Source organism: Phalacrocorax carbo, chromosome 5 (genome assembly GCF_963921805.1).
Source record: "Phalacrocorax carbo chromosome 5, bPhaCar2.1, whole genome shotgun sequence".
NCBI classification, from domain to species: domain Eukaryota; kingdom Metazoa; phylum Chordata; class Aves; order Suliformes; family Phalacrocoracidae; genus Phalacrocorax; species Phalacrocorax carbo.
In genome coordinates, this window is record NC_087517.1 from 53,564,986 (window position 1) to 53,591,664 (window position 26,679).

The 26,679-nt window shown below is 47.5% G+C and overlaps 3 protein-coding genes across 7 annotated transcripts in view; 2 read left to right on the forward strand and 1 right to left on the reverse strand.

Annotated features, from left to right (window-relative positions):
- The window catches only part of LSP1 (lymphocyte specific protein 1), a 50,984-nt gene extending 41,077 nt beyond the window's left edge, over nucleotides 1-9,907 (forward strand). For both annotated transcript variants that reach the window (XM_064452510.1, XM_064452511.1), the window contains exon 11: nucleotides 8,534-9,907. The gene's annotated coding sequence lies outside the window, so the exon portion shown is untranslated. The remainder of the gene's footprint in view (nucleotides 1-8,533) is intronic.
- Nucleotides 3,274-19,380, reverse strand: PRR33 (proline rich 33). Its single transcript, XM_064452509.1, has 3 exons — nucleotides 19,239-19,380; nucleotides 13,398-13,534; nucleotides 3,274-5,068 (listed from the first exon to the last, which is right to left on the reverse strand). The coding sequence occupies exons 2-3, from the start codon at nucleotides 13,416-13,418 to the stop codon at nucleotides 3,437-3,439; spliced, it is 1,653 nt and encodes a 550-aa protein (XP_064308579.1). The 5' UTR covers nucleotides 13,419-13,534; nucleotides 19,239-19,380; the 3' UTR covers nucleotides 3,274-3,436.
- Nucleotides 19,381-20,391: 1,011 nt separating this feature from the next.
- Nucleotides 20,392-26,679, forward strand: part of TNNT3 (troponin T3, fast skeletal type) — a 31,604-nt gene continuing 25,316 nt past the window's right edge. For 2 of the 4 annotated variants that reach the window (XM_064452513.1, XM_064452514.1), the window contains exons 1-3: nucleotides 20,400-20,522; nucleotides 25,448-25,482; nucleotides 26,617-26,630. In XM_064452513.1, coding sequence (XP_064308583.1) covers nucleotides 25,463-25,482; nucleotides 26,617-26,630 — 34 coding nt within the window. In that variant the 5' untranslated portion in view covers nucleotides 20,400-20,522; nucleotides 25,448-25,462. Of the gene's footprint in view, nucleotides 20,523-25,447; nucleotides 25,483-26,616; nucleotides 26,631-26,679 lie in introns of all 4 variants that reach the window. The other 2 variants (XM_064452512.1, XM_064452515.1) reach the window with 2 other exon arrangements.

Sequence of the window (26,679 nt, forward strand, 5' to 3'; positions counted from 1 at the left end):
GCACTGTGTTCCTTGTTTTTCTCCTACCCCCCCCCACCCCCCTGCCAAGGAGCTGGCTTCTGAGTGCAGCGTATTGCTTTGTTTGTGTGTGGGTTTTTTTTCCTTTTGTGGTGCCCATTTAGAAGAGAAGCTCTCTTGAATGTCACTTTGAGATAGGCAGCAGTACAAACCCAAGCCTGCCCAAAGCTGTTTTTGAGAGGTAAAGGAGGAGCCCACTAGACTTGTATCCTCAACTTGCTTCTCTGCCTGTGGCTTTCAGAAACCTATTTTAAGGTTGTCTCTTTGATTAGTCCTCCTCTTTTGGTCTGTTTTGATGCACCAGGTGGGGCCCTACGGATCTTCAATTCATCATAGCAAACAGGTTTTGCTAGGTTTCCAGCAGGTTTTCTTGCCCTACCTGAGCTTCTGCAAGCAGCTCAAAGGAAAGTGCTCTCAGCTCTGATCTTTTTCCAGCATCCTTTCTTGAAAGGCCAGTGACTGTCACAGGATGTCCTCTAGGATTCACCCAGTTCTCCAAACAACCACTGCACAGCATTGTTGCCCTATGGGTTCATTCACAAGGAAGGGTGGTTTTTTTTTTTGACTGTGAATAGCAAAATGACTGCCATAGCTTGGAAGATCTTGGCTTGTTTGTGTTCTTGGGTTTTTAGCTGGCTGTTTTCTGTACTGAGAAGTCCCTCCTCCCCAGCTCCTCTCCACCCCCCTGAACAATGTTCATCCTTTTTCCCTACTGTCAGATCCCTTCACGGTTGCCTTTTTACTCCCAAACCCTTCTGGCTCATCCCCATATCACTCACTCAACACCACCTTATCAGCTTTCCAGTTGCTTGAACACAGGTACAGTTTTTCCCCCTCCTCTCCCTTCCTGAGCTGAAGGACCTCTGAGAAGGCTGTGGAGCAAGAGATTTTCTGTACATGGCAATTCTGGGCTCTTACCAACTGCCTGAGGATGTTGCAGTTTGGCTGTTTTTCAATGTCAGTGTTCAGTGGTGTTCCCCTTGCCTTGCTCAGCATGGCAATTCAAGCTGGGATGTGCTGCAATGGCTTGCAGCGCAGAACCACTGGTGGAAATCATCTCTTGCCTCCAGGTGCCTCTTCTTCCCTCTGCACTGCTCTGATGCCAGGGTGTGTCTCTGCAGGACTTGCCATGCCTGCTGTATGTCTCTGCCCTTCACTCTTGGGGCAGAAGGGCTAAACCATGCAGCCAGACCTGCCTTCCTCTGCTTCCCACTGGATATTGCTCTCCCCCCCAGCGATCCTCCATCCCTGTGCAATAGGGCTGGGTTGTGGATGCAGCCTGGTGGGAAGCCCAGCAGATACAAGACATAAGCCTTTCCTCATCAACATGTGTGAGCGTCACTGGTTTGTTCTGGGTGGTTGTCCTTGTTGCAGGACTAAATGGATTAAAGCACAATTGCTTCTGAAACAGTCTTCTCTGGCCAGATTCACTTAGTGTCCCAAGTGTAATCAATATTGGCTGTTCTGCTTCATGCTAGTGCTGTGGATCTTGTGAACGCAGGCTCTTGTACGCAGGCATCCAACTATCTGTGCTACAGTAAGGTGCCATTTTATCACTGTGTGCTAAGGTGATCTTTGTCTGCATTAGGCATTCTACATATTTTAACCTGTATTCTTTTTGGTTTTGTGTTGCTGCATGGATCTTCCTCTGTAGCCTTCTCTTGCAGCATGTTGAATTATCCTTTAAAGGCTTACAGAATCACAGAATGGTAGGGTTTGGAAGGGACCTCTGGAGATCACCTTGTCCAACCCCACTGCTTGAGCAGGCACACCCAGAGCAGGGGGCACAGGAACGCCTCCAGGCAGATTTTGAATGTCTCCAGGGAAGGAGACTCCACACCCTCCCTGGGCAGCCTGTGCCACTGCTCTGTCACCCTCACAGGAAAGACGTTACCTGGAATCCACTTGTGGTTATTGGTGCATTTCCAACATAGGACTTTTCAGCTTTTTCCTGGAAAACTGGGGGGGGGGGGGGGGGGTTGGAGAAATCCAAACTTTAGATACTTAGGTTATTCTTCCTTCTCATTTTTTTTCCTTGGAACAGGGAAGGGGTTACAAAACAGAGGATAAGACCAGCAAAGTGAAAACTTCAGTGATGGTTTGATTATAACTGAACTTTTCTGATAGTATCATTGCAAAATTGGAAGACTTCAAAAAAGCAGAAAGGGCCTCTTGGTTTTGTTTCTAAGTTTGTTTGTAGTTTGGCTTTGGGAAATTTTGGTCAGCTCCATATCCTCTGCACATGAACAGAATGCGAAGAACTGTGTATCAAGTTTCCGATTTGGACTAAACATAGCAATCCTGTATTAGCTGTGTAGGAATATCCCAGCATATGACAAAGTCCCTTGAGAAACAGAAATAGCCGATCTCCAGCTTTCATGCTTAAAATCTTGGTGGTGATGGAGATGCAAAGGATGACTGTAATGCTGGAAGGCACAGTTGTCTCTGTGGATGGACAGAGTTGGGGATTTTAAATATCGTTGTTTTTTTCAGGACACCGGGCACCAGTAGGTATGCAACTATTATGATGTTGCCTCTGAAAATAAGACTACATGTGGTTAGCAGGAACCCCCAGAAAACAGCACATTGTTAAATTGAGTTGGATACCCACATGCTGGTTATCATAAAAACACTATCCCACAGCTGTACTTAAAAAAGCACTGTGGAATACATAACAGAACTCGATTACTGCAACAAAGTTAGTCTTCTGTGCACTACAATTTAGGAGACTGACCTAGGAGGAGATCAAATGATGATGTCCAGTGTTTTAGGCAGGGGAACTGCTACATGAAAGCAGGATGGATATCTTGTGCTATGCCTTGGATGAAAGCATGAGTTCCCAACTTGCTCTCAGTGAGTGGGTGTGAGATGCCCTCCACAGCACTTTCAGTGGAGAAGCTGAAGAGATGATGTGTACCCTCTTTGAGTTAAGTTTCTAAGTATCCCTAGAGGAGGTGTGGAGCAACCCAGATACTTTCACATTGTCTCATCTACGACTGCTTTTATTTCTAGAATTTCTCTTAATCTTAAATAAACACAATAAAATAAATCAGATTCCACCATCCTCTGAATTGGGCTTTTTCTACAGGCAATTTGTCCTCTTCACTGTGTGCCTCTGCTTGCTTCCCTGTATTACTGCATACAGGACTTTTCGTTGACTCTTTCTAAAATGAGCGCATGTTTGTTTTCCTGGCCCATGACCTGTGGATGTGGTATGTTATGCATTTAAGCTTATATACATATGGAAAGTAATCCTTAAACCCACAGCATGAGGCTGCTGGCTTGGAGGGGTTTTATTTCATTTTATTTTTTTCCTTACACTTGGCTCTGTTGGGCAGTAAACCTAGACATATGTGCTTTCTTGCTTGGTGCCCTGTAGAAACCTTCAGAGATGTGGGCCTGGTGGAGCAGCCTTGCTTCAGTTGACTGACCATCCTGATGCCATTCTGTTAAAGCTCTTGGTGTGCTCCTCAGCCACTTTGGGTCTAAACTGGCCCACCTCGAATACGGTGGTGAGCTTTGTCATGGGTTTGGCAGCCAACTCCTTCAGTTTCCGGGCATCAAAGCGTGGCTTATGTAGAAGCATGGGTAAGCGGCGGGGAAAAAAGAAGCTTTCTTCCTTCCGCAGCTTCTTCTCTTCTGCTTGCTGCTTCCTCTCTTTGACTGCCATCTGGTATAAAATAGCATCCCACATTCTTGTGGCCCTTGATTTAAATGGCCTGCAGTCTTGACTGGTGATTGCTTGAGAGCTGTCCTTCTCCTTGCTCCCTTCCTCCTGTCCCAGCTTGTCTGGCTCAGGCTCTGGGAAGTTGGGTGCTTCTGGCTGCACAATCAAGTGCTTCCTGAGGCGATGCCAGCCACCAACATTGGCTCTAGGAGGTCTTGCTGCTTCTACTGATGGTAGTGCTGGCTCAGCTTTGAGGGGAGGGCTGGTGTTTGGTAAGCTGGGGGTCAAATGAGATTGAATGAAGTGTTCTGCTCTGGTGTCTGTGGATGTGGCCCCTGTACTGTCAGCTTGTGCTGGGGTTGCTGTCTCTGGGTGTGCTTGCCTCCAAGGACTGCTGGGTGTTGATGGTTTTAGGATGTCACCATCTTGCTTGGGTAATTCAGGAGCTCTCTCTGATCCAGATGTTTCTGGATCACTTTCATGGGTCGTGGGCTTATTGGTGTAGGCATTGGAGGTGCTGGGCTTGGGTGGAGAGGCCTTGATGGACTCTTCAGTAGGAGCAGGCTTGGGGTCCTTAGGAGGCTCTGCCTCTGCAGCAGAAAGGAGGGGAGGCTCCAGCATGGCCTTGGCCTTGCTGTCATTGAGTGGGGTGGGTATCTGCCCTGGAGATGGTTCAGAGCAGCTTGTTTCAGCAGGTGGAGAAGGCATCCTTTTGTCTTCATGGCTGATGGTTGCTTGGGTCTGATTTGACATGGGCATCTTAGCCCTGGGTGGCTTGACACTGTGGAAATAAGTGTGTGCCTTGGTGACATATGCAAGCTCTGGTGCCCTTTCTTTACTGGGCATACTAGAAGGAGGAGGCTGGGAGAAAGCAAATATGGAAGTGTTGCCTGGAGAAGGAAGGTGGGTGTCCATGCCTTCAGGCTGCTCTGGAGTCTCAGGAGCACCTGGCTTGTGTATCATGGGAATGGCTGGGGAGGTTGTGAGCCTGAGGTGTTCAGCAATGCGCCTCTGCTCGGTGACCTTCAGCGTGAAAGGCTTGCTCTTTCGGAAAGGGGAAGGGACACGGCAGGTAATGGGCTTGACGGAAAGTCGGGTTGGGAGGCTGGTGGAGGGGGGTGCTGCGGTTTCGGAGGTGACTGGGGGAGCATTTTCATTGTGCTCTAGGTCAGGGCTGGCTTCGTTCACGGGTGAGAGGCTGGACCGAAAGGACCTGGCTTGCTCCGAAGCTAGGACAGCGTTTTTCTTGGCTGCCTTCTTCAGCAGCCGCTGGAGCCGCAGGTTGTCCTTCCCAGGCTTTGGTAGGGTAGGAGGGGGAGAAAGGTGGTGGTGGATGGGAGCAGGCTGGATGGAGGATGATACTGTTATCAGCATTGTCATCTCCTGGAAGAAAACACAAAGCTTAGTTAGTGTGGGCTTAGTCCTGGGCTAGACTCTGAAGTATTCATATATAAGGCCTCCTCTTCCTCTCTCCAAAAGCTGTGTGTATGGAGTCAGTATTGTGGGAGAAGAGCATCAGTCTTGGTTTCCTTAGTCTCACAAGGTAGCCTCAGCAGGTGTTGAGAGTGTTGTGGCAGGGCAAGAGATGTACTGGGGGGGAAGCTGTATTGCCAAACCTGGAGCCCTCCCGCTCCTGGTGTTAGCACAGAATCCAGCGAAAGCTCCTTGGGACCCCAGATGTTTGTGTCTTGGCGAGTCCTAACAGGATTTGGAAGGAATTGTCAAGAGAAACAGAGCAGGTCTGAAATTTTGAAGCTTTGAAACATTCTCCAGAGGCACAAAGCAGGAATGTTTCATGGCTTTCCAAATTCCAGTTATTAATACCCTGATACAATGTTATATACAACAGAACAGCTATAAACTACATGTCATTTGAGTCAAGTCAACACTGGCCTTGATTGACTTCAGCTGGCAGAAAGACACCCCTGTGAAATGCAGGACTTAAAAGCTGCATTTATCTGATGAGAAAGTGCTTTGTCATAACACTAACTGGTGTTTCTTTGCCGCATCAAGCACAGTGACAACTTTCTCTTTCCATACTCAGTTTAGGATAAAACCTGGTTTTCTCTTTCCCTTGGGGAGCATTGCCACTGTCCTCCCTGTATCACCCATCCTTCAGTGAAACAGAAACGGGCTGTGGTCTGAGTTGGGTCTAGCTGGTGAGCTAACTCACCATCATCTCCTCTTTTTTTCTGGTGAGCACCAGTCAGATTTCCTGCAGTCAAGCTATGGGACTGTGTTGGGGATAGAAAGACAAAACTAGTCTTAGTTCTTTTCCTGAGCAAGGCTGGGGAACATCAAGCATGCAGCCTCTAACCTGTCATGACTCTGTCAGCCCCAAAAGGAAATCTGACTCTGTCCTGGCTGTTGCTCAGCACAGAGCTGCTGAGTTTTGCTATGAAATGAGCCCCTCAATCAGCAGTGCTGGATGCAACTGAGCATCCTGAAATGAAGAGGAGGAGGTGGAGTGATGTTCAGGGTTGCCCTGAGGAGTTACTGCATGTACTCTGCTTGGTTCCTGGTGGCTCCCAACCCACTCTGCTTAGTGTGGGTGTGTAGTGTGATACCTACTGTGTGGGTAAGTTATCCTGAATAAAACTCTCAAAAGCACATACCAGCTATTTGCGCTTGAGTGCCTGCTGCTGTCAGCACTGGGCTGGGAAGCTGATCTGTACTGAGCAAGCAGGCAGTGTATCTATCTGATACACACACGTGTGCATCCCCCCCCCCCCCCCCCCAAAAAAATAGAGGCAGCAAATGAAAACACTGAAGAGGTGGCATGTGGGGCACAAAGCCTTCAAGGTCCTTCAAGGTCCAGCCCTCACCATAGTGGATGAGCTGTCCTCCAGAGCAGAGGCTGCGTTGGGCAGGGGCTGGGCAGTGTCTAGCAAGTGCTATGCTGCTACCAACTCATGCATTTATTTCGGCTGCAGGCATGAGAAACCTCCCACTGTTTTGGTGAGGGGCTCAGAGGGGATTTGTGCCAGCTGGGAGTGACAACTGTTGAGCATTCCCAGTGGCTTATCAGCTTCATGCCTTAGGCACAAGGCTGGGATTAAGACTTGCCCTATTCCAAGAGCTACTCTTAGAAACAAGTCTGCACCAGCCCAAAAAAAGGCTGAGAGCCCATTCCTTCATCATATACCTGCTCTCTTCCCCAGCCCTGTGGTTAGTCTAGATTATTCTGGGTCAGAAAGCCAAAATGCCTCAGTTGGAGAGGTGCATGCTTGCTCTTGTACAACACTGGTTCTGTTTGTATACCAATTGGTAATTGCTTGGGTGATTTTTATCTGCTGCAAGGTGAGCTAGTATGTGCATCTCATGTTAGGATTGATTGTGGAATGATTTAATCTGTTCCTGTCTAATGTGGTCCCATGGACAAGATGAGTCGTGGTCTAGTAGCACTGGTAAGCCAGAACTATAAGGTTGACCTGCTTCAGGTTTCTTGTGTTGGGAATATCGAAGAGGCAGGGCAATGAACTTTCCAACTACTGATCATCTTTTTGAGTGTTTTCCTTGTCCTATGCACTCCTGCACCCCAGAAAAATGCAGCTTCCTACACAAATCAGAACAGAATCTTGCCTGGGATTTGCTGCAAACTGCCAGATGCTACTGAGGAGGGCATGGGGGTTCTTGGAGTGGAAAGTTTAGATATAATCTGCATGCACTAGGAAAACTTTCTCTCTCTTCCCAAAGTTAGAGGGCTTTGTGCCCTATAACCTCAAAATTTGGGGTCTCTTAAAATAGTCCATGCTCTTAAAATCACTCTTGCTACTATCTCAGCATCCCAGCTGATTTGAAGCCTGCTCTGCTCTGGGTCTTGGAGACCTTGTGGGCGGTAACTTCCATGGCATATGACTGTGCCAGAGTCTGTATGTGTGTTTGACTAGTGAGGCAGAGAAATGCTAAGACACACACAGCAAAAGGAAATCAGCTCTTAATTTATTTGCCTTCCCTGTCATGCTTGGCTATGTTTGAGTCTCCTTCAGAGCTTTGTGTGCTCAGGAGAAATTCTGCAACAAGCAAGATTTGTAAGCATGTTCCCCCTTGCCGCATAATGAAGCAAAAGCGAAGGGACAGACGGACTTGTTTTATTGCCAGCAGAAAGGCCAGAGCTGAAAACCCAGGGACAATAGGGAAAATACTATTTGAGAAACTTGGGTGGGTTTGTGATAAGCTGGAAGGAAATTGAGCTAGAATCTGAGCCAAGAGGATTTCTAAGGGTTAGGCTTCCCTGCTGCTGGTTGAGTGCCTGTGGGTGGAGGGTGGACACCCACTCTTGGACCCCAACTGTTCTCCTGGACTCTGCTACAACTGCAGTCAACCCCAAACTGGGAATGGTGTGGAGAGTGTCAGCATGGAGGAGTCATTTATCATGCAATGGAAAAACCATTTGCATGCTGGAGTCCCTTGGCTGTACCAGCTGTTGTACGTGGAGCAGATTGAGAGCTGCAGGAACCCGATACCACTGCAGATGGTCCCAAGCAGAGAGCTGCAGATGCTGGGGGCTGTAGGAACACACTCTCTGCTTTACTGGTTTTCTTGCACTTGAAGGAAACCTCTTAATCTCCCTGGGAGGAAATGGCTGGGCAGGAGCATGTCCTTTCCTCTGCCTGGGCAGTTGTGAGCTCTGCTGGGCATGCAGCCCTCTATCTGCCATGGGCATGTAGCACACTTGGCTGTCCTGGAGTGCTGAACCTTTATGGGCTAATTCACAGGGCTTTGTGGAAATGAGTGGGAGAGAACCACCTGTAATTGCTAGACAAGATGCTGCCCCTGTACAGTCCAGGGTATCGCTCATGGCAGGCCAAATAGTATGAATAAACTTGTTGTTTTCTTGTCTTGCAGCTGAGCTTGGTCCTGGCTCGATGCAACTCTCAATGCCACTATTTCCTCTGTTCCACAGAAGATAATTGAAGGATATTTTTCTTCTCCTCCTGCATGACGTCAGTCTGCTTCGGTACAGCCTGACTCCTCTTGGGGTGTGAGCAATACCCCATGCTGCCTCCAGTTGGATGAAAGAAGCTACATCAGCTGGCAAATCCCATCCCTGTTTTAAACTTCTATGTGACTTCATGGTTTCTTTTTTTGTTATCTGGCTCTGCTATGGAGGTGGGAAGCTGTGGCTCTGCTCCCTCTCTGCCTCTCCTTTCTCAAGTGTTGGAAGAGAGGGATCTGCTGCCCTGCCGAACTGGCAGGGCTTTTGCTACATGATGAAGAATTTCTACTTTTATGGCTCTTGGTGGCTGGGTGGTGGGAGAGAGGGAGCTCAACAGAAACCTGGTAAAAGAATCAGTGTTTGGTAGGAGGGCAATAGGCAGATCCTGAGCATGAGGAGACTGCAAGGACCACTTGTCACCCTGTTGGTGCCACCTATGGGTAAAGTCCTCCCCTGTTTACAACACAGCCTCTGTCCCTCTACATCTGCTTTGAGGGACTTCCATCTACTCTGTGTACATCAAATCACATTCAACTTAGTCCTGTTTATTTCTTTAGTTCCCAGATCATCCTTTAATCATAGTTACGTACCCATGCCAAATGTTCTTGCCACTTTTCTGTCTTGACAGTGGCAATAGCAGCTTTGTTTCAAATAGCTGCTGCCTTCCTCTCCCTGTCTAGCATGGGTTGGAGATCTCCTTTCCCAGGTAAGGAGTGCTGATCACTGGCATTATCTCCCTTCTTTGGGAAAGGGATTTGCTTGTTCTCTAACCTGTGGGCTCCAATGCCAGCAACTGAAACACTTGTTCTGAATGTCACAGGTGTTGGGTACATTGATAACCTGCCTGCTGTGCTCCTGGAGGTAGGCATAATATCTGGGAAATGGCTGCTTCTCTTATGTTGGAAGCTGCCTTAGTGAAAAGGCATCATAATGAGTTGTTTGGGGAGGTCAAGGCTTGCTGTGAACATGGGGAAATTGAGCCCCTAAAGAGTGGCAATCTGGTCTTGGACCTGAGATCTATAAATCACTTCTCAGGGCTGTTTCTGAGCTCTCCCACATCTTCATACTTCATGGTGTTAGCATGTTCCCCACCCCTTCTTTAAAGTCTTATTCCTGCCCTCTTTTCATACAGAAATAATTTTGCAACTTGTTTCTGCTCTCCTTGAGTGAGGGTGGCTTTTCTCTCTTCCTGCATCAATTTGCTTTCTGCTTAAATTTACCGTGTCCTGGATTTTTTTTTTTGTAAGCATTTAATAAAATTTGAGGAAGATGTTGTAACAATGGCAACCGAGGATTTTGTTGATGTAGGAGTTCCTGCAGCAAAGCAGTTCTCCAAGACCTTGCAGCTCTCTGCTTCAGCAGAAAGTGGAGGAGAAACATCAGGCTGAGTGACAAGAAAAGGAGCTCGATGTATGCAGAAAAGGGGCTTTCTGTGTGCTCGCCCCATTTAAAGGAGATCCTTTATTGTTATTGGGGGTAACTGTGGGTAATTGCAAAAATGGGAATGAGTGGTGTTTGGGTGAAAAATGGAGCAGCATGCAGAAGACTTCCTAGGGAGTGATCAGCTAGGAGAAGCAGAGAGCTTAGCTCCACAATTAACAGACCTAAGCAGCATCACAGGCTTCAACCAAAATCACTGGCAATGTCAGCTATAAAAAATAATCCTGTATCGGCCACTTATAGAGCTGCGATGAGGTCAGGATAGCTGTCTCTACAGGAACGCAGCACCATAATGAGCTGACTACCCTATCTGGAACCATCTAATGAAAAACCTTTTTATGGAGGTGATCTTCCAAGTAATAACATTTCTATGGTATAGAGACAGCAAATAGTTTCTGCTGTCCTTAGCTATGCTTTCCTAAAGTGTTAGGAACACAAAAATTTTCAGATATCACTTCTTGCTGATGTCTTTTTGCTCATTGGTACCCTTGTCCTCTCTAACCTCTGCTTCAGCTCCTCCTAGAAGCAGGAGTTCAAGGAGTCTCTCTTCCTCAGAGAGCACTGAGAAGCAAGGACACTATTTGGACCATCTTCCTGCCTTCAGCCCTTCCTCTGCCATGCTTGGATTTTCAAGCGAGACCAGAGCGGTAGCAATGGGATGTATAGAGATGTCCTGGTGTGAGGCAAAAGTCGTGCTACTGTGCCCTTGCATGCAGGCAAACTGGCTGCACCAATTTGTTTCAACTCTGTTCTGCAGTTGGCTGGTGGAAAGGATGGCCAGAAATTTCTCCTGTTACTATTCCTGTTCCCTGCCATCTTGGAAAGTGCAGAAAAGGCTTCAAAGGCTGCTTGCGTGAGATTCCTTCTCTAAGGAGGGTTATTAAGCAGGGCATATTTTCCCCACTTAAAGCCAATGTGGACCTACCTGTGGCTTCAACAGAAACAACTGCCATACTTCAGGTTCTCATTGCAGCATAGAAGTGACCATGTTACATGGAAAACCTCTAGGGAGACCAGAGTACTCTAGTGGTGGTGAGGAACTAGGGAAAGACCTGGCATGGACCAGATGTGTGTAGCTCTTCATGAGGTACCTATATCTGCTGGGGAAATTCTTCCACAATTAAATTAACTTTACAATCTGCTCTTTCTCCTCCTAAAGTAACATGGTGCCAATGTGGTGGTGGGGAGTGACAGTGGGGTTACCAGAATGGTGAAAGATACCCCACCTCCCCACCCCCCAAAAAGGGGTGCTGTAGCCCATGTGTTCTGGGTGTGTATCTTGGGCAATGCCAAGAGGAACGAAGGCTCATTTCTCCCCTCAGCAGCAAGAACAGGGCATTGTGGCTGGTTTCATTGCTCACTTCAGAAAATGTGGCATCTGTGAAGTGCTTCTGCTCATTTTTTTGCTAAAATAAAAAGCTTCTGCAGGGAAATCTGCTGTGGAGTAACCTCTGTGCATGGTGGTGAAGTTCTGCAACCTTTGCAAAGCCAGCCTGCTTCCAGCTCTCCTGTGCATCTCTGCATGTCACTGGGAACTCCACTCTCCTAGGGATGTGAAGAGTGTTTCTGGGGACTCTGAGTAAAGGAGAGTAGGCTGTGCTTCTCTGTAGCAGTTACTGGTCTGGTCTTATTCAGTAGCTGACTGCTCCCTTTCTTGCATTCATTTTTTCACAAGCTCAAACTTTTTTTTTTTCCCCTCTCAGCATTGGCATACCTGAGATTCATTGTCAGACCTTAGCTTTATCTTCTCCTGGGACTGTTGCAATTTAACTGTAACAAGGACAAACTGAGGCATGGAGAGTGTCTTGCTTCAGGACTGGTGGAGAAAAGCAATGCTTTCCTCTTCCCTGTCTCTATTGGCTGCTTGTGTTGCCATGCTAGCCCAAATTACCATCCCCTCGGCAGGTCAATGGTGCCCGAAGATTGGGGCTTGAAGTTCATGCCATGTGGGCTCTCAGTGCTCTGACTTTGAGGCATACCTCGAGGTGTTGCTTCTCTCAAATTTCTTCTTCCCCTGTGCTGTATGCTGTATGTTTAGATTATGCAGAAGGGGAATGCCATTTTGTACAGCACCCACTCTTAAATGAATCTTTGATGGGCTATAGTAATACTGAAACAGGCTGCTTGTCTTTCTGTAGCAGGCTTCAGGGCTGCCTTTTTTTTTAACAAGCTTTAACAGATTATTCTATGTGAGTATGTGAGACGGGATTGAAAAACATGGTCCAAGATCATTGCAATGCCTCTTTCCTGCAGGCCATAAACCAGCATTATTTAAACTTGGGGAAACTTAATTGATGGAAAACTCAAGTCTGTTTTGAATGTTGTGTTTATATATAGCACTTGTTCTGCCTCGAGACTGGGGGCTAGGCTTCATCTGGTTCTCTTTCTAGGTATAAAATAATTAGAGGCTCATTTTTATGACCATCCTTATGTATGTGAACTGGCTAATTAACAGATCTGCTCAACCCTTGCTTGCAGCTCAGCACTGGGCCTCCAGTGAGCTGGTGGACACAAGGGGCTAAATTTTCAAACTACTTTCTTCCTTGAAATGTGTCTCCAGTTTCTGCTCTTTGAAGGAAAGGTCAGGCTCAGAGACACCTGGGCCTGAATATCAGAGCTTCCCCTCCTGCCACCACCACCTTTGGGAAGAAGGAAAATAAACAAGCTCAAAGAGCAGGGTAGCTATAAATAATGAGGTGGCAGCTGATATGCTACTGAAAAAGGCTCTGAGTTTAGTCTATTGGTAACTCTTGCCAGCTCAACACACTTTCACTAATGCAGTGTGATATATATATATCTCTATCTTTAAAGCAGGTAAAGAATGGATCTGACAGTGACAAGAAGTGCAATTGGAGCTAGTATTTGCTTTGGAAATGAGGGAGGTGTTACAAGGATCCTGATAATGGGACAGACCACAAGGCTGCAGAGAGGCTGTGCATGGCTCCTGTGAGCAACTTGGTTGATCTGCCTTGTTCACCTCCTCTGGGGACAGCCTAAAATAGCTGCTCCAGGCACTGGTCCTGGTTCCTATCCTGCTACTCAGGCTTCATCCTCACTGTCTGCCTTGTCCATTTAGGTGTAAATAGCCTGAGGATGAGCCCCTGGCTATGTCTTGAGTTGTCTAGCCTGATCCCTTATCTTCAGGAAGACATCTAGCCTAGATCTACGGTGTCCAAGGAGGACGTCCCAAACCCAATAGGGACTGTGTCTTAGATATCTAAAGCAGATGGAGCAAGCACATCTCCCAAAGCAAACAGCTCAGTGATGGAGCAACAGTCTACCGCAAAAATCAGGAATCAATATAACTGAAGAAAGATGAAATTCAGTACTTACTGGTGTGTAATTTGTTTCCATCTGCAGTCACTTGCATGTTGGGTGCATCGTGTTACTTGGTTTGGTTTACAAAATTAACAGGTCATCATTCCCTTGAGATCATTTTGCGTGCTGTTTTCTTGTGATTTTTTAGAGCCCTGTAGGTTAAGTTCAAAACATCAGATGGAAAAGAGTATTTACAGTAGCCAATAATACAAGAGGTTTCTCAAAAATAAAGTGACACCTTTTTGAAAGTATGAAAAGTTCCATCAACCAAAATTAGCATGAAGAAGGGCTATCAAGTAACACCACTGCATGCTCCCAGCTGTAAAGTTCGGCATCTAAAGTAGTGGAGAGGTGAAGGGCAGATGATGGTGATGTTGCCAGGACAGATACTCTAGCAGAGTAGCTCCAGGCAATTAAACCAGTTGGAGGCTTTTCAAGTTTGCCAGTCAGATTTAATGTTTTTCAAAAGTTAGGATTGCAAAATGCAAATTTGGAGTTGTGCTTTGATTGTTACCATCCCCAGAGAGGAAGAGTGCAAATTCAGGCACAGTCTCTGCTTGTTTCTGGCAAGGGAGGTGCTGTACATGGAGCATGCAAGCGTGGAAAATGCTGCACTGGGAGCAGAGAGGGTTTGGAGTTGATTGGTTTTGTGAATTTTGGTTGGGGGTTTGCATGAAGTTTGACTCGAAGATTGGGGCTGAGACTGCTGAAGTAAGCTGCTAAGGATGGCACCAATACCCACCTTTGACCTGGCCGAACATGTGAGCTGCAGTTATTTACTGTCCCTTGGCCCCAGGTGTTTCGTCCCCTTTTACAGCTGTCATCCCAGTTTGGGCTTTGTTTTTCACAGCCTTTCAGGAGCCTTTTAGTGTGGAATCCAAGGCAGCTGGTAGGTTAAATGTGCTCACAAGGAGATGAGAGTATGTAAGAGCAGTTTCTCTGGAGATCTCCAAAGCAGCTTTACACCTGGGTTAAGCTTGGTTTGTTCCTTCTGGCTTTTGGAATGCTTGTGAGCTACACCAGAAAGCCAACTCTGAAGGCAAATTCTTGCTTCTTCTCCAGTGTCACCCTGCTAAGCCTTGTTGCTCATTGACCCTGTGCAGTAATGTATCTCTAACCTGACTTTGAGTCACTCTGTCATGGATGAAGATAGCAAAGCATTTCCTGCGTCCATCAGGGTTGTGGCCCATCTGATGAGAGCAGTTGTCATGGAAGCGATGCAGACACATCTTTAGGTTGGTATTGGAGGCTAGCTCTCCATTTGCTTTCTCCCTGTCTCCCTCATGACTGATGAGATTATACTTGGCTCTGCAGGACATGCTGCTCCTTAGAGCAGCACTGACCTGTGGAAGGATTGGGGGGTAGGTGCTCAATCCTTCATGCAGATAACCTAATACAATTAATTCCTCTTTGACTGTTGGCTTTAACAACTCAAAACTTCCATTGTTTTTTAGGAGCACTAGTGACTTTGTCTCTAACATTGAAAAATGTTGCTGGGAAGAAAACCAGACAGTAACAACCAGAGCCAACCCAACCGGAAACTTAGAAAAAAAGGCCATTATGAATAAGAAAACTTCAACAGAATTTAAAAACGCCCAAGGACACATTGTACCCTGTTCTGCCACTGTCACCACTGAAACCACACCAGCCTAATGAATGTATTTGCAGCATGCACTGTATGAACTATGCACAAGGCTCGCTTATGTTTGGATCTGATGCTGAAGTAGGATGTGCTCAGATCCCTCCCTATTTTTTATGCAAACATGTAGAGTTTCTGTTCTTACAGGCTAAGGGGGGATAAGAGAGTGGCAGATTCTCCTGCTGACCAAATTTCACAGAAGGGATGACACATTTCTCCATGGAGTTGTTGAATGACTCCATCCCTCCAGATGCAAGGAGAACAGCAGTCTTACAAAGGCAGATGGAGGCATACATAGGTATTTTGGTAATTAGGTAATAAGAGAAAGCTTGTTTGTTGCCCTTTATTCTCTTTTTTATGCCCCTGAGCCTCTGAGATGTCATGGAGCCCCATCAGGAGAAGGTATTGGCACCCTGACATTCCCCAGCCACCCTCCAGGATTCAGGTGTGTGAAGCCACAACCTGGTGATTACTTGCTCTCCCGGATATCTGAGCGGCTGCTGCAAGAGGTGCATGGTAAGCACTGCACCAGGTCTCTTCTAGCTGGGGGAGGGAGAGGCAAGCTGGGGACTGAGTTCCTGAGCCCTAATGCCAAGCAGGGGTATTCAAGGAGCCAGGGAGGAAGCATGGTCTTTGCTTAGTCCATTTGAGTTGTGTTTCAGATTCCTCAGGATCCTGTCATCGCCAGTAAAATGGTAGCAGTCTGCTGATACTCAAATAGAGGAGATGATTTTAAAGTTTAAAGCTATTCTGATCTCTGCTTGACCGGCTGCATGAAACAGGTCATTGGATTTTACGCAGGAACAGAAAATAATTATATATATATTCTGTCCTTTCTCTGAGTGTACTTAGTCACTATCTGATCAGCTGCTTCAGTTAAATTGGAAAGAGTGTTTTGGTGAACATAAGACATCTACTCTAACCATGAACTGCTGATTAAACCCCACTGCAGAAACCCTTTCTCTGGAGTGGGATAAAGAGAAAAAAGTGGGGGGAAACTGGATAAGAATTCAGTTTTCCTTTCCCACTGGCTTTTGTGATTCCCATTTCCTGTCTGCCCCAAAAATCATGCTAAAAGGTTTATAACTGAACGTGTCACAAAACAGAAAAACACATGCCCACCCTTCCCCAGTGAGCTTAATCAACACATTTTCATGGATAACTGCATGCATTTCAGTGTTGATGTCTGTATAAGTGGACAAACACAGAGCAACCAGAATAGCTGTATCATGCAAGAAAATCAAAAGATGTTGTTTTGAAAGCATTCAAATATGACTTCAGAGAGGGGGGAGGGGGAGAAAGAAGAAAAATTCAGAAGGTGAGTGATGGAACAACTCAAGTAAAACACATTTTCCTGGCAAACAATTTCACTTTGGATAATTTAACCATTTTCAGATAAAAAAAGATGTCAGTGGAAGTTCCTCTGTAGCTCTAGCATGAAGGTGTAAGTGCAGAGTCATGGGCAAGTTTGGGTGAGGAAGGACCTCAGGAGGTCCTCTGGCCCAACTTGCGTGCCAAAGCAGGATCCGCTCTGATATTAGATCAGTTTTCTCTGTGTTGGTCAATGGTTGGTGAATAAGGGGTAGGTATTGTTTCTTTTCAGGAATTAATCTCTCTTGGGTTGTGAAAAAGCACCTGTTTTATGGGAAGGATGTAGCTGATTTTATTTACAAACTCTGTAGTCTATAATGAATGTGAAGCCGCAGGTATGATTTCAGACTTCCAGGGCTGTAGAAGTTTTTAGATGCACTTCTACAGTGCTTTTTCAGCTAGCTGGCTGGGAGCCATCCAGCTGTAGGAGGCAGTGATCCATGGAAATGCTGCCCACCGACTGGTGTGCATGAGCACGGAGGGGAAGGGTACAAAAAAAAAAAAAAAAAAAAGACAAGTATTTGGCCAAAGTGCCCATCTTTATGCAATTTGTAAAATTTTTGGGGCTAATGTGTGAACACTGTATTTAAAGGCATCTCCTGCCAAGTGCACTGGCTGCTGCAATAGGTCAGCCAACAGCCAGAAAAGATGAGAAGGGATGATTACAGGCCCCTGGCAAGTGGCCCTGCTATGGCATATATTCCTGTGGCCCATCTCAAATAACCAGTCTGGGTGCTCCTACTTACCAAAAAGAAATGTGATATTGGGCTAGGTTACCTAGTGGAAACTCCTAGATCTCTGCCCCAGCCTCTAGTTCCTATTCAAGGAGGAATGCTGGTTTGCTGCATCTTCTCCCAGGTGGAGGTTCTGTCACTGTAAAAGCATGCCAGGCTCTGGCTTGAGGTCATCAGGCAGAGGGACTTTATGTAGTTTGAGACCCTGGTTCATGTCTGTGACCTGCATGTATGCTCTCTTTGGCCTTGGTGCCGTCTTCTAACCTGGCAGCTGGTGAGAGGGGCTTCCCGAAAGACAGGTGCTCACCGCACCTTCACCTAACAAAATCTGATAGCTTTTGTAAGAAGTGTGACCACAGCCACAACCAGGATCATCTCTCCATGTGATCAGTAGACAGCATGAAGTAGTTGGTGGTGGTTTGCTTGCTGTCTAGGCTGGCATGGCTGTGCTGCAGCAGCTCAAAGGCAGGTCCAAGTACACCTTGCTGCTGATAACGGGAGAAGAGATGATGTCAGGACAGCACAAAATACATATCCTAGAGCAGGAAGATCTACAGGAAAGAGAGGCACTGCTAATGATGAAAATGTCACAGGCTGTGAATAAAACTGGTGTGCAATGGCATCAAGAGGTGAAATAAGGATTAGATGTAGGGTACATATGAAAAGCACAGGGTATGTGGCTAGGGCATGAAACAGATATTTGAGAGGATTACAGTTACATGCTGAAGTGGACAGAGAGATCCACAAAGGGAAGAAAGGGCAAACATAAAATGGGCTGTGGGGAATGAGCCTTGGTTCTGAACCAGATGATAGCAGAGCAAATGGAAAATGTGTGTATCAGATAACCTGTCTTCCAGAGGATGAAGCGGATCCCCTTGCTCCTGTGGGAAGAGGGAACTGGATCATTCTGGAACCGGAGACAAGGTGCACATCATGGACACAAGGACTCCGATAGAGACAGACCGTAGGATGCACAGACATCCTTTGGGACAGTGCTAAGCAGAAGAGCCATGCTTGCAGGGGGTGGTAATGGGGAAGATGGAGCATGGACATGATGCATAATGTAAAGACGGATGTTGTCTGGAGCAGTTGCCCAACATGTCCAGATCAGGAACTGAGCTGAGCGCAGATGTTTGTGTACAGGAACTAAGGAGATGCTGCAAGAAGCAACTTTTGCATCTCATCGATTTGAAAATAGAGCTGCAGCAGGTAGAAACGTCTGGTTATCTGTCCCTCCCATGGCCTGCATCAACATCACGTTTGTCAAGATGCTTAGAGGGAATTTGAGTCATGTGGAACACTTTCCTGCCACTGGTGTACAAGCAACACTACTCTGGCAGAGGCTATGCAACCCCACAAGATGCTCATGCTGCTCCTGCCAACCAACTGGCAGCAAACGGGCCAGATGGGACCATGGGAGCGTTCACCCTGGCATCTGCTGAGAACTGCCCTGGTGTAAGCCCAGGCTTCACACGCACTTGCACATACGTTTCCTTGATCCAGTCCTCGGTGTGGGAGACCTGAGTTGTGATGACCCATCAGCAGCAGGGACAGTCTGTAACTGGCAGGCAGGCAAAGGAGGCTCGTGAATACCATTGCTGAAGTGGGTCCATAGCATACATAAAAGGAGAAACAGCTGGGGGACTCCCCTCCCACACATCCCTGCTCTGCTGCCAGTTTGGGCAAATACAGTATTTCTTGGAGACGTGCCCAGCTGGTGCATTGCCTGAGGAAAATGAGCCAGTGGAAGATGGCAAAAATGCTTGATGGTGCCGAAAATTCAGCGTGAAGGCTGTTTTGCTGTGTTAGCAGCTTCAGCGGAGCTGGGGTGGGGAAGTGGAGGAGTGGAGGCCATGATACCTGCTCTGGCCGCATGTCCCCATGCAGGTGCCACTCACCTCAGCAGCACAGGGTGCCCACCCTGGCTCCCCCACCTGTCAAATTCCTCTCGGCTGCAGGTAGGGTGCTGAGGATGGATGCACTGTCACCCTCCCACCCGTGAGTTACAAAAGCATTGGCGTGATGTCGGTTGCGGGAGGGAGGCAAGGGAATAAGCTGCTGGACAGCTGGAGAATACAAACTGGAGAGGGGGTTTTGACTCGCGCATGTTACCTGGTGAATGGGAGGCTGCAGCGCTGTGCTCCTGCTCCACGGCTTTAAAAGCTTGTCTCTACATCCTTGGTTGGGGACCCTTTCTTGCAAGTGGCAGGGAAAGAGTGGGCAGGAATCGATCTGTGACCCGGGCCAAAAATATCGCCTGCCCTGCAGCTCCTAAAGGTCTTCTCTGCTCTTACAGGCTGGGAGAAGGGGGGTGCTGGAGCTGCCAGGCATTCTGGAGGCCATGCTCTGCACTGCCAGGGAGCCCTGCCAAGGGGAGAGGGGTAGGAGGGAGGGGATGGGGAGCTGAAGCCTGCGAGCTTTAGTGAAATGGAAACCATGAGCCAGAGGGTTGTCCAAGGCACTGCAATCCTCTGTCGGCATAGCCGTGTAACTGCGGAGAGTGCTTGGGCAGCAAAAGCCCTCTGGGCACCTAGAGGATCCTAAATGGGGTCTAGCTGTCTGGGGTTTGTCATCCATCTCCAAGAAGTTCTTATTTAAAGAATTCTTTTGTATCCTGCTAAGAAGGGCTCTGAGTGTGGCTCTTTTGCTCAAGCTCTGATGCATGGCAGGGCGCTGGTAGTCTCAGCAAGAGGTGGGTGCATGCCACACATCAGCCACGCGCAAACACACATGCAACATGTGTGCTACGTGCTTCTGACTTCTCACATCCCCTGTGACCACTCACTTCAAAGAGCATTGGATGGCAGAAGGTCCCCAAGCCCTCTCCAGGCTCTAACACTGCAGCACAACTGGACCCATTTCCAGGTAGAGGGGCAGCAGGGAAGAGCTCCTGCCCAGCCAGGAGAGCAGAGGCTGCTGCTGTGTGTTGGGACTGCAAGAGCCGGGGCGCCATAACCAGGTTTCAAGCAGTGATTGTGCATCACAGAGCTACGAGGGCCTTGCAGTTTATTTCCGAGGTGCCTTTGCCTCAGATACCCCTTTTTAAGCTCTGCCTGCCTGGTGGAGTAGTAAATATAGAAACATAAGCCCTGGAGGTTTGTTTTTTTTTTTTCTCCAAACATGTCCCTCCCATCTTAGCATCATCTGTGCAATTCCTCCAGCTGCTCCTATACATGGTATGACACTTTTTTTTCCCCCTTCCCTTGCTCCCCTCCCCCCGCCCATCCCTACTCCCTTCCCTTCCATGCCCAGCGCAGGGGGTCTGGGGCCAATCGGCTCCTCCAGACGATCAAATGTCACTATAATTGAGAGCTGCATCACCTTGGGACGCTCGCAGATCCTAGCCTGCCGATCCCCTTCAGCAGGGAGCTCAGCACTTCTCTTGACTCCTCCCAGGTAAGTGGGAGACCTGGCATGGGATGCTGCTGGGAGGAAAACTGCAGAGGGGCTTAGTCTTGATTTGAATGAAGAAGCGTCATGGGAGCGTTGGGGTCCACAGGATCCAGGATCCTAAGGAAAAGGCACTTTTCCTTCCTGGATTTTGTTGGGCATTGCATGAGGCTCATGTCACTCACAGATATTTGGGTGCTCTGAACTCTTGAGGATCAGTGATGGGAGAAGTCCCTTCCAAAACCAACACCTGGGACTGGGAATGAAATGGCATTTCTTGGGGCATTTGGGAAAAGTCGATCTGGCAGCAGGAGGGAAGTGCTGACCTTTCTTACCCTGTCACTCGGAGAAAAGGATGGCCAAGGTGGGAGGGATGAAGGGCAGGACCATCAGGGAGCTGCCAGCAGGTGAGGAGGGCTGCAGGGTGTGAGACTAGAGGGACACCTGAGAAATGTAAGTGTGGTCATGGAAAGTTGTCCCCTCTTACAGGAAAGAAGAAAATTGGGAGAGAATCCCCCTATGCACATGGAGGGGCATGAGGAGTAGTGATGGGATGCTCCCTGTATGCACAAACTCCTGTACTTTGCTGGCCTGACCACCTAGTGTGGGCAAATCCCCCCCATGTGGGGGGCATATCCCTGACTAGTCTGCAGCTGCCTTGTGGGGCAGAGCTTGCTGTCAGGGTGGGGGGGTATCTTACAAAGGCAGGAAGGTCACTAGCACAGGTGGCTTTGATGCCAGCAATTTGGGTGGGAGTTGTGCTGCTGGCCATGGGGGAGTTCCATCAAGGCCATAGGTGATTGCTGGGGCAGGCAGATATCCTTCATGGGTGCAAGACTGGGGAAAGGCAGGGGCTATAAGCTAAACATGGTTAATGCCTTTTAGTCCTCTATCTCAGCCCTGTAGTTCCTAGCAAACCCCATGCAGGGATCTGACAGATCATATCACCCTGAAGACAACGATAAAGGGCATATTTCAGGACAGGGAATTGGGGTTTTGCTTTGTGTCAGTGGAGCCTGCAGCAGTGCTTGGGTCCTGCTACCCTGTTTCAGCCGCAATGCTGCGGTGGGCACTTTGTTCTCCAGCCCCCGGGGAGAGAAACACTTTCTGCTGGAAACTACTGAGCAGTTTGGAAACAAAGGGAGGAGGCAGAGGGACAAAAGAAATAGATATTAAAAGAAGTGGATGTATACACTTTTTATATAGAAAAGTATATTTATATCTTTAATAGGTATATTGTATATAATACATATATTTTTAATACATATATGTATGTATATAAAAAAGTAGATGCAGCGGGTTTGCAGTGGCTCCTGCTAGGAAAGCATGGCCATGTGGTGCTTGGTGGACCGTACCCCTAGTCCTTGCCTGATAGCTGTCCCTGCCAGGTCCCATGGCCTGTGCATGGCCACTTTGTCTTCCCCTCTTTCTATATGGTGCTTGCTACCTTGCCTCCCTTGTATGGCCTGACTTGGGAGGGTGTGATTGACGGGTGGGTTATTTCCAGGGATGGCCTGGAGGTGCAAGGCAGCCCATTCCCCCTCCCGGGTACATTCTCAGCTGCTAAGAGGCTTCTTGGGATGTGCTGGCTCTGCTCTTTCAGCCAAGGGCAGGAGCATTTGGGGCCAAAAGGGACGTGATGTTCCTGCCCACCTGGGGCTGATGAAGATCAGGGTATTTGTCCTTCCAACCATGACCCGCTTAGCTTGAACAAAATGCAGAAAATAACCTTTGCTTTCACCTTCAAGGGGTGGAAACAGGAAGGAAGTTTTTGGTCTGGTGAAACTTTCCCATGTGTTTTGATTTCCTTCCAAATGTGGGCAGTATTAACTAATTGATTTTATTACATCCTTAAACCTCAGTCAAGACCAGACCCCATTTTTCTGCCACTGTACAAACAAAATGCAGTTATTGCCTTAAGGTGCTAACAGCCTTAATCTTCGCCTGCAGTTGCTGTGTATAAAGTGATTTCCACTGAAGGGTAATCCCGAGCCAGCTGGAGACTTTCCATTGCCTTCAGTGAACTTAAGCCTAATGGAAAAAAATACTGCTCTTTCTTAGTGGATTGCTTTCTTTATTGCCTTTTGGTTGTAAATATGGTTTGGTTTTGCTGACTGCTTTGATGACAGCGTTAGCTACGTGGATAGTGCTGGGCAGCAAAGAGCCTTTCTTGTCTTGGGTGGCTGTTGCTATGATGGTCTGCATTTTGCCCCTGGTTTTGAGGGATCAGATAGCTTTTGAATGCCATGAAGTTGACAGACACCTTGTTCTTCTTGAGGTGAGACCTTTTTGGCTTTCCAGCCAGGGCAGTGGCAGTCAGCTACAGCCTTAAATGCCTGCTGCTCCCAACAAAGCGATCAAACTTGGCGGAACATCTGGCCCTTGCAAGGCTGAAATCTGCACCTCCCACTGGATTTTTTGTCCCCCTTGCCCTAGCCTGTGGGGCTTCTGCATCTGGCTCATCTCTGCACAGGGTCTGCCAATGCACTTGTTATTAATTCATTTTATCCAGGGCCCAGAACCCCCCTCAGGGTTGGGTCTTATGGTGTCAGGGATGCGGGCATTCTTGCTCGGCTTTTATAGCATGTGGACAGATGCCATGCAAAATCCCATTCGCATTTGCACCGCTTGGATTAACAAATATGGAAGGCTGTAGGGGAACAGCCAATGTGAGAACCCTCAGCAAGACATCCTTAGAGCTAAATTGGAGACTAGACGAGCTCATTCCAATAACTGTTAATGGGAAGCCTGATTGCAAAGATTCCCATTGACTTCAGTTGCCTTGGAAAGAACAGCATGTGCTGCATAATGTGACTATCTTACACTGAACAGACGTTTGCTCTCTCTATGCATATGCAGGGCTCTCGAGCTGATTTCTTCTCCAGCATAGAGCAGTATTACTCTTCTTGCCACTGGGGTGAGAGGGAAAGAAGAGTTTAGCTCAAAGCCCCTTAAAAGTCCTCTTTTTTTTCCCTCCTCCTTGGCAAGAAGGAAATCTGGGTTTATAAATTAAAGGCAGAATCCATGGGATTCCATGGGAATCCATTCTCCTGAGTCTTTAGAGATCATGTGTTTTTGGAAAGAGCCTACAGCTCAGCATCTGGCAGGTTCCCTCTATGGCTTTTGCCAAGAGAAGTTCTGCTGTCCCGCTGCATAAACCAACATACTGTAAAGCATTATTACTAATAGCTTGAATAATTTTTGGAGGCTGAAATGAGATTGCAAACCTGCTAGCCATTGTGCAGATAGCAAGTGGAAGTCTTTATCCTGAAGGTTTGATCATCTAGATAACAAAGACCAGGGTAGAGAGACCAGAGGTGTTGTAGCATCCAAGTAAATAAGAGAAGCAGCAGAAGGAATTGATGCAGCAGAAAAGCCTTTTGAAGAGCTGAAATTCCTCCCAGATTCCTCCTGCCTGGTGAGGTTATCATCCCCAAAGTACTCCTTGGGATGGGTGTTGCACTTGAGGAGCGGGCAATCACATCTACCAAGTTAAAAGCAGCCTGGGGCCAAGGAACCCAAATCTCATGTGTCCTAGCAGTAGATCATCCTCCTGTCCAGCTACTCAGATTGGGTCACAATACAGCCATTGCTGGCACTACTTGCAGGGTAAGCTGAATTTCAGAAAGAGGATAAATGACAAATTAGAAGAAAAAGTGCTTGCTCTTCATTGCTGTTTAGAAGATGGGGGTTTTAAATCCTGTTGGTGTTAACGTGTGGTGCCCAGGGTCATTGCTGGGGAATGGAGAGGATCCCTTATAGGGCAGGGTTGGAGCCTATGGGATTACTGACTTCCTCCAAAATAGAAAGCTGGTGAGCTGCAGTTGTTCCCTTTGAACCTAAGTCAGCCCACCTGCTTCTTCAAGACATCTCTCATATATCAGCTGAGTAATGAAGTAATGAAAGTCATGGTTAGGGTTTCCCAGCGAGGAGGATCCTGGCTTTCTAATTTAAGATATGCTGTAGATTTGGAGGAAGTTTTGGGGCCCCTTCCCCACCCCCTCCCCCAGGCTTCAGGGCAGCTGATGCTTTTAGGAGAGCCATACCATTGCACCACTGCCGTCGCTGAACCTGGCACAGCATGCAATATTACCATAATGCTCCCCGAATAGCAGCACTGCCCCCTCTGACTCTGGCTGAGGCTCTGACACACACATTTGGGGTCCAGCAAAGATCAGCAGAGTGGCTGTATACAGCCCTTGCACTTACCCACCTCCAGCTCTCTGCAGGCAGTGGTCTGCATGCAGCCCCAACTCAGGCTGCACAGAAATGCAAGCCATGACAGTGCCATGGATGGGTTCACAGTGCAAGAACTGGTTGTAATAAATACACCTGGTTATACCGCTATGAATTGCCTAATCAGGCATTTGGCCAGCTTTCGTCCTAAACTGATCAAGAGATGATAGTTCGTTCATTCATCAGCTGTATAAGCCAGACACTACTACCTAAGGCACTTTTGGGTGCTGACAAATAAATAGTTATCTCTGGGTATATTGGTAGTTTCAGTTATTTTTTTAGCGATGACTAATGCTCTGGAGCTGGTGCCTTCCCACAGTAGTGTAACAGAAGGAAAATTTTCTCTGATCTTGCTGGAGTGATGGAAATACCACATGGGTGCGAGAGGACACCCGTCTCCCTGAGCTTTAGAGGTTTTGTAACTTAAAGCCAGGTTGACAGGGTGTGTCTTTCCAGATGATCTTTTCCTCTTCCCCTCTCATTCTCCTCTGACCTGGCTGGCAAAGGTCTGTGCTGCTCCCAGAATGGCAGTGTTGGTGGGGGATTGGCTGCTGTGTGGGAAAGCAGGTGCCTGGCTTTTCTCATCCTCAAACATCAACCCATCTGCTCCTGCCTTGGCATCTTCTAGGAGGTGGTCCCATTAATAACGCCTTTTTTTTTCCTCTTTTTTTTTCTTCTTTTCATCTTTTGTCTAGAAACTCACTGCCAACATGTCTGATACCGAGGAAGTGTAAGTAGAGAGAAAACTGCCTGTGTGTTCATCTGTTCAGCTTGGCTCCATACAGTGGAGCAAGGACATCCCAGTTAGGAGGAGAGGCTGGGTGCCTGGTCCAAAGCACCCTGAGGCAGTGGGGAAGGGGCATCTTAGAATTTGGGTGTCAAAGGGTCCAGCAAAATTCACCTGACACCCTCCCTGTCCAACACAGGATGCCCTCCAAACACCTCCACCCAGCTCAGCCTGTCCTCGGCAGCCATGGGATTACACCTGGAGGAGGTGTAGTTAAACACACAGTGTAGTGGAGGAGCCACTTTCTGCCCTGGTTTAACAAATCTCGAGTAATATGGCCAAACCCAATGGGGTCATTTGACATTGATGCATCAGTAGGTACAGAAGAGGGAGATCTAGGGCAATCGTGGCATCAGAGGCATCATGGATAAACCTGCAGTGGTCACTGATGCCCCTTCTCTGCTATAAGGCAGGCTCAGCAAAACCTGTGTCATTTTATCCAGCCTGCTCTTAAAAAACAAATTCCAAAGATTATATTTGGCATCTTTTTCAAAGAATCTCTAACAAACACATTCCTTGTTTAGGGTCTTGCCCCAGGGCTGCTCTGGACTTTGGATTTCATGCAAGGTGATGGTAGAGTGGGAGAAGCTGGCAAGTGGGGACAAGGAATGGGAACAGACGACATGATTGATGTTGCTACAGCCATGGAATAATCATTGAGCATCATCTGAGTTATCCCAAGTCTTTATTAGACAGCCCTAAGGTTCAGGGAGCCTGTAGAATGTCTGGGATGGAGTGGGCCATCGGCTACAGGCTGGCTTGCCTGGCATGCTGGGGGTGAGGTCCAGCTTCATCAGCCCCTGCACAGCACTTATGTGTAGGTATCATGTTATAGTCCTGTGGTGGCAGGATTATTCGTGGGTATGGATACATACACACCATCAGAAAGAGGAACACTATTTAAAATAAAACCCAAACCCAGTCACTTTACTAATCTTAAAACCAAATGGCTCCTGGAAGAGAACAGTTTAGACAACAGTGCATTGGGTTGCTTCAGTACATGGTTTAACTCTTGATGATAATATGGAGTGGAAGGAATATTTATCTCATTTCAATAACTTTTTTCCTCTCTCACAGGGAGCAAGGAGAGGGTAAGTCTTAAATATGTCTCTAATCGCTTCCATGCAAGCCTGCAGCATT

Bases quoted from the DNA above. Each gene is read 5' to 3' on its own strand.
- PRR33 (XM_064452509.1), bottom strand. From the start codon at position 13,418: ATGGAAACAAATTACACACCA. The intron at 5,069-13,397 runs GTAAGTACTGAA...GTTTTCTTCCAG, and splicing joins TGGAAACAAATTACACACCA to GAGATGACAATGCTGATAAC.